Below are 7,500 nucleotides of genomic sequence, written 5' to 3'. Positions count from 1 at the left end.
ACTCATCTCGCAAGTTGATGTGCCCATCTCCCCCCACCCCCTACCTCCCGCCCCCCACCCTCCCAACGAGTATACCAAGCTCCCGAGCCCACTCACCCATAACCGTGACGTTGGCGGACGCCCAAATGGCCTTCGTGTTGGCCGTTGGTCCTACTTGACACTGGTACTCGCCGTCGTCCTCCAGGGTAACGCCCTTGATGATGAGGTGATGCTCGCCCTCCGCTGGGTTGCCCAAGTACGAGTAGCGAGGGTAACCTGGGACGCGCCGGTTGAAGCCTGTCAGGGTGGAGGGAAATTTGTCAGTTCAGAGACATGCGTTCTCTCTCTCTCTCTCTCTCTCTCTCTCTCTCTCTCTCTCTCTCTCTACCTCTAAATGTTAACTGCAACGTGGAGATTATTATTCTAATTGTAAATTAAACTTTATCACTGTAATTCTCTCTCTCTCTCTCTCTCTCTCTCTCTCTCTCTCTCTCTCTCTCTCTCTCTCTCTATCTACCTCTAAATGTTAACTGCAACGTGGAGATTATTATTCTAATTGTAAATTAAAGTTTATCACTGTAATTCTCTCTCTCTCTCTCTCTCTCTCTCTCTCTCTCTATCTACCTCTAAATGTTAACTGCAACCTGGAGATTATTATTCTAATTGTAAATTAAACTTTATCACTGTAATTCTCTCTCTCTCTCTCTCTCTCTCTCTCTCTCTCTCTCTCTCTCTCTCTAAATGTTAACTGCAATGTGGAGATTATTATTCTAATTGTAAATTAAACTTTATCACTGTAATTCTCTCTCTCTCTCTCTCTCTCTCTCTCTCTCTCTCTCTCTCTCTCTCAATGTTAACTGCTAATGTGGAGATATTATTCTAAGTGTAAATTAACAGTTTATCACTAATTTCTCTCTCTCTCTCTCTCTCTCTCACTCTACTCTCTCTCTCATCTAAATCTATCTATACCTCTAAATGTTAACTGCAACCGTGGGAGGATTATTATTCTAATTATAAATTAAACGGTTTATCACTGTAATTCCTCTCTCTCTCGTCTCTCTCTCTCTCTCAGTCATCGTCTCTCTCTCTCTCTCTCTCTCTCTAAATGTTAACTGAATGTTTGGAGATTGATTATTCTAATTGCAAATTAAAACACTTTATCACTGTAAGTTCTCTCTGCTCTCTGCTCTCTCCTTCTCTCTTCTCTCTTCTCATCTCCTCTCTCTGTCTTTCGCCTAAATGTTAACTGCTAAATTAAAGTTTATCACTGTAATTCTCTCTCTCTCTCTCTCTCTCTCTCTCTCTCTCTCTCTCTCTCTCTCTCTCTCTCTCTCTAAAGGTTAATTGTATGTGGAAATTTTATCCTAATTGTAATTAAAGCTTATCACTGTAATTCTCATCTCTCTCTCCTCTCTCTCTCTCTTCTCAATGTTAACTGTAACTAACCCCTTCTCTCTCTCACTCTCTCTCATGTTAACTGTAATTAACCCTCTTCCTCTCTCTCTCTCTCTCTCTCATTCTCTCTCTCTCCTCTCTCTCTTCTCATGATAACTGTAATTAACCCCCTTCTCTCTCTCTCTCTCTCTTCTCTCTCTTCTCTCTCCTCTCGTCTCTCTCTTCTCTTCTTCCTCCTCTCTCTCTCTCTTCCTCTCCTCTCTTCTTCCATCTCTCTCTCTCTCTCTCAATGATAACTGTAATTAAACCCCCTTCTCTCTCTCTCTCTCTCTCTCTCTCTCTCTCTCTCTCTCTCTCTCTCTCTCTCTCTCTTAATTAATTAATACTTTAATTGAAATGTTAGCATCTGTCGTCTTCCTACGATAATAGTCAACGGGTTTTCTACGTTTTAAAATCAAAGTAATGAAGCAAAGTCAAACATTTATCCTTTCTTTGTTAATTTGAACTACATAACATTGCACATAACAATTAAAGAAATTTTGTATATGTTATATGAACAATGGTGCAGCTTGTAATATATCGTTGAGATTTTTTTATTACATATTTTTCATAATGAGCTATGTAATTTCGAAATTCTTGAAGAGTTTACTAAATGGAATTTTACGTTTGTAAAGTTTTGCGATGTTTTTCAATATAGGTGCTACAGCATGCGACATTTTGCAGTTTTTTAACATTAACTGCATAAGTCTTATTAATATTTACATGAATGATAGCGATTTAACATATAATATAATACCATATAATAAACTGTGAAGTTTAAAGCCTTTCCTCTTTTCATTAGGACATGTCGAAATGAAAAGACTCTCTCGGCATTTTGTACTAATAACCATCTTTTCTTCATCTTAAAAAAAATAGAATTATTCTTAAAGTAATGATCTTCATTGAAAAAAAAAATGTGCTAGGGAGACGTGTCATTTATAGCATCTACCACAAATCGCCTATTTTTACTACTTGATTAGCTAGAATAAAAACACTTATTTTTGGGATGAGTAAACATTTTTTCACATCCTAATCTTTGTCAAAAAAAAGATCAAATATACTAAAATCTTAGGGAATTCCAAAGATATGAAGAATTTTTAATTGCCTACGTTTTCAGTGGATTAAAAATGAATGGAGTGTAGATTAGCGTCTAATTAAATTTCAGACGGAAAGATAATCTAATTCGCAGGGAGAGAGAGAGAGAGAGAGAGAGAGAGAGAGAGAGAGAGAGAGAGAGAGAGAGAGGTGAAAAGTAGTATTACAAGCCTAACTCACTTTTACGTATAGCAACAAAATCAAAAGAAATGTGAAGCCCAGCATATAGTTAATAATCGTACATTGCTTACTTAAATTTAAGAGATAAGATAAATACGTACTAAAAATATATAAATCTACATAGAACTGTTTAAGAAAGAAACTATTTTGATCACAATGAATTGCCCAAGTTATTCTTAAAACTATCCTGATCACTTTATATTATTCACGCTGTTTATAGAAGTTCCATATATCGTCAAAACGTATGATAAATACTTTGTATAATAATATAATTCACTCGTATTCAGTATATTGTTAATTTTCTCTTTCATTTTCTTAGTATTAAAGACATTTTGTAATAGGATCAAGATTACTTGTAAATGTCACTGCTCCTTTGATGACCTAGGATGTTTATGTATCTGGTATCACGTTGACCATAGTATGTCATAACCAGGGAGGATAAGATTATTGAGGTAGCCCCTTCATCTGAAATGGTTTTGTGATAACGTGAGAGTAATACTCTCAGGAGACTCACTCTTATAAAAGAATATATATATATATATATATATATATTATATATATATATATATATATGTGTGTGTGTGTGTGTGTATGTATATATATATATATATATATATATATATAATACACAGACGAACGCAAACCCACACACATATATATATGCGTGTGTATGTGTGTGTAAGTGTGCATGCCTATAAACAAACAACTCCCGCTCGCCACTACGAAAAGAAAAATCCTCGTTTCCTAACGTCCACTGACACTGCTTCCTAAGAAAAGCACCTAGACAGCACATTTCAGGGAAAGTTCCTCCATCCGGCAAAGTGAACGCACTAATAAAAGGGGGTTCGGGAACCTTTTTGATATCAGCGAAGTCCAAACGAAATGTCCAGCTTAACGAGGACTTCTTAAAAGAAGCGAGTGCCGAGTAGGTCACTTTAATGGCAGGGAAATGGACGCTTAGTGGTATTTACGATATAGACTCTTGGGGGCGAAGGTCACTTCTTACATTGGGCCAAGAGGTGCGACTGAGTAATCAAAGAGGAATTTATATGCCGGTATATGAGTGGAGGCTTACGAGAGAGAGAGAGAGAGAGAGAGAGAGAGAGAATAATGATGTGGAAATTTACTTTTACAGGATTTTCTAAGATTGGATCAGATATACAGACAAGCACACACACACACACACACAGAATGATTTGGAAATTTCTTGCTGATTTTTTTAAGATTGGAATCACACAGTCAGACAATCACAAAGTGAGGGAGTGGAACGTATACACAAGCAGAGAAAGGGAGAGTCATAAGGGTATTAACACAGAGAGAGAGAGAGAGAGAGAGAGAGAGAGAGAGAAGAGAGAGAGAGCCAATTGAATATTCAGACAGTGGTAAAAAGCGTGGGGAAGGCTTGCATTTAAGTTAGTAAATTAACAAAACCGACATCAAACCAAACTCAAATCCCTGACCACAAAGAGTCATTTGGAATAATCAAATAAAGATAAGCTTTGACACAAGAGCAACGATGGCCATCAAATAAAATAAAAAGCCAACAAAAAGTTCAACTCCAATAACAAAAATGATATAGAGAGTTTTCGCTCTCCCTCTCGATGTTTCGACGACCTCTGGAAATAAAATATCATCTTTTCTCTTCCAAGAGTTACGAAGTATCACCAAGGGAACATTATTGCTGCCGGAGCACACAGGTTCCTAGCGTTTCGAGTCATTAAACTGCGAGAGGGAGGAAATATGATTTCAATTTATACTGTGATTTTGTTTTTCGAGAAAATTCAAGTCACTCAATTGCAGCTCATTTGGAATTGTGATGTTGTCTTCCGAGATCGTCGAGATGTTTCTTGTATTGCCATTTTTCTTTGCTATTATCCTTTTTTCTTTTTTCTTTTGTCGGTTTAACAACTGGAAGCACTGAAGGTAAATTGATACGAAAATATATTGTCTTTTACGTTTTTATTTTGTCACGAAACTTTACCCGATGAAATGTTTCTTTAAAGCATCAGCATATCTACAGAAAACTATACCCATTCTATAAAAAGAATATTAGAAAGGATATAACTACATGTACGTAATAATAATTATTATAATTTTTCTGTGATCATCATCGCACCTACAAAGATATTAGAGAGATTTATAAAATGTCATTCTTAAAATTATATTCATAAAGGTGTCTCCATGAATTTGGCATAAATTATAATAAAGGTTCTTTGTATAACTTCCGCGACATAATGTTCGACATGAATTTTTAACTCCTCTAATTGTACCTCTGAAATATATGTAATGAGAACGGAGTCTAATGTAGTTTCAGCTAAGTATACTTTAAAAAGTAGGTTTATTTTTCAAGATTTTTTCGTAATAAAAATAATAGCGTACATTAACACAATAATTACCATGTATGCATCTATGTGTGTTTATAAATTAAACTCTGGTATTTAATTGTATATTTGTGTCAAAATATATATGCCAATTGAATGGTAATGATCTTCATATATGTATGTTTGTATGTATATATGTATGTATGCAAAATAGAACTCTGGCAGTAACATTCATTAGCATGAAAAGTACGGAATTTTACAAACAAGGCTATTTCTCTGCATATTATGATCAAAGAGTACGCAGGCACACACACACACAGCATTAAAGGAAACAGAGAATTAATTACGCAGTCTAAAAAGAAACATTTGCATATTCATTAATAGATAATTCCGCTGTAAGCAACGAGGGATGTGTGTGTGTGTACTGTCTGGTTTAGAAAGAGCCATATCTCATTTGTTTGCATGCTTTTCAACATTCAGCATATACGTAATTTGATATCCGCATGCAAGCCTATATATCCTTTCACTGGCATATCTGTATATTTTAATGTATTTAATACATTTCAACTAACATACATACATACATATATATATATATATATATATATATATATATATATATATTTATATTTATATTCAACCGACGCTTAAGAGGATTAAAAAAGAATTATCAGTGGGAGTGACCTAAACTTGCCTTACCCGTGGATTGGATCTATTGGTATAAATACCACCTTTTCTGGCTATAACTTTTCTCATTCATCTACCTGAAGAGAGAGACAGCAGTCTCTGAAAAACTTGTATTTTCTCTCTATATTTTGGCGTTTTTATGGGCTCCTTTAATTATATATATGTATATATATATTATATATATATATATATATATATATATATATATATATATATATATGATTAGAGTAGATTGACACAATGAAGTGAAGCATTCAATTCCCGCAGTAGAATTAACTGCACATAAGTATAATTAAATAGAGCAAGAATATCTATCATACGGAAACCTCAAATTCAGGGCGCAAAGAAAAACAAAAAAAAAGACCCCTGTGGTACGTACTTGTACGTACCCCTTTCACGTAATAACCGGCTCCGCGGAGCCTAGCTCCGGAGCCCTCCGTTGGCAGTGGAGACTTTTATGAACTTCCAAATTTAATAACGGTAAACTGCAAAATTGTTCAGCCATTATCGTCGCCCTCGGAATTCAGCCATCATACTTCCACTACCGGCTGCTTTTAGCAGTTAGGCTAATGGCATTTTAACAGGGGCATTTTTCCGGATTTCTTTGCATATTGCAAAGTTGCTACGCGGCAGCCTAAGTATCGCAGTTAATTCTGCATGGATTTTCTCGGGAATAACGCTTTTGCTTTCTATTGCTAGGTATTGTATTATAGTTGGCATTTATCCGTCGATACACGAACAGTTTGTTGAAGTTGTAAACAGTAATATCCCTCGGCTTATGCAATTTTCATTAACTGTTTAGATTTTCTCGTTTTTATTATTTATTCGTTAACTTACTTCTGGGTTTTATTGTACGCAATGCATTTCTGTGTGGTTCTATGACTCACCAATGGTCATACGTACTGGAAAATAAATGTTTTTTTTAAGTTATTTATCCCATGCGTTTTTGGTTGAGATGGTTCAGTTCCATCCGAAATAACTTGAGGCTGACTAGCTTCAGATCCATGCATGGATAATAAGTACTATAGTAGTTTGATATTTTTTCCCCATTTCATATACAAAATCCCACTCATGCTTAACTGTAAGAACGAAAATCCAATGTTTCTTATCTAAATATCATCACAATTGGTTCAACAATAATGACCGTTGTTTTTATATTTATTTGTTTATCTACCTTCTTGTTTGTTGGTTTAAGTTTTCGTGTTATGTAAAGAGCCTTGGCACTGCAGAAGAGTTTACTAGTGTTTTTTATCTTATTTTCAACTATTTTCTATAATTTCCTAGGAACCAGAGACTGATTATACCAAATAAACATTGAATTAAATGTATTCATATATAGGGGAGTGAAAGAAGCTTTGATACTGTTATTAACTATTATTCAAGACCATGATTGTTGCAGTTTTTGGCAGTTCATGTTATATGATTTCGTCTAATGCGCTCATGTGTAGTAGTACTGCTTCCCTTCCCTATTTTCAAACAAACGCCTTTTTTCAAAACCGTGGCAAAAAATAGCCTTTATTACCCTAACTAGTTTACTCAAATAATCATATTCCAGACCAGTTTACAAGCTACAGAGTCACAGTAACAGAAAAAAGGTAAAGATCTGAAGATGGATAACTTACAGCTTGTAATGGTTGTAAACAAAGTTGGTGTATTACGTCAAATGCCTACTTATTCCTGATCATTTTCTCATCACTAAACCTTGGGGCATCTCCATTACAGCATAAGTAACGGTCAATTCTATATTATCAAAGCAAAGCAATACTAGGTGTGATGTTACAGGCCTTTCGCCCATGTGGTGCGT

At 35.3% G+C, this 7,500-nt stretch overlaps 1 protein-coding gene across 1 annotated transcript in view; it reads right to left on the bottom strand.

Moving 5' to 3' along the window:
- LOC135198097 (nephrin-like) overlaps positions 1-6,593 on the bottom strand; it is a 61,886-nt gene extending 55,293 nt beyond the window's left edge. The window contains exons 1-2 of the mRNA XM_064225549.1: positions 6,584-6,593; positions 97-276 (exon numbers count right to left, since the gene is read on the bottom strand). Coding sequence (XP_064081619.1) covers positions 97-276; positions 6,584-6,593 — 190 coding nt within the window. The remainder of the gene's footprint in view (positions 1-96; positions 277-6,583) is intronic.
- Positions 6,594-7,500: the final 907 nt, after the last annotated feature.

This window comes from Macrobrachium nipponense, chromosome 23 (genome assembly GCF_015104395.2).
Source record: "Macrobrachium nipponense isolate FS-2020 chromosome 23, ASM1510439v2, whole genome shotgun sequence".
Lineage (NCBI taxonomy): Eukaryota > Metazoa > Arthropoda > Malacostraca > Decapoda > Palaemonidae > Macrobrachium > Macrobrachium nipponense.
Note: the sequence above shows the minus strand (reverse complement) of the source record. Positions and strands in the feature narration are given on the sequence as shown.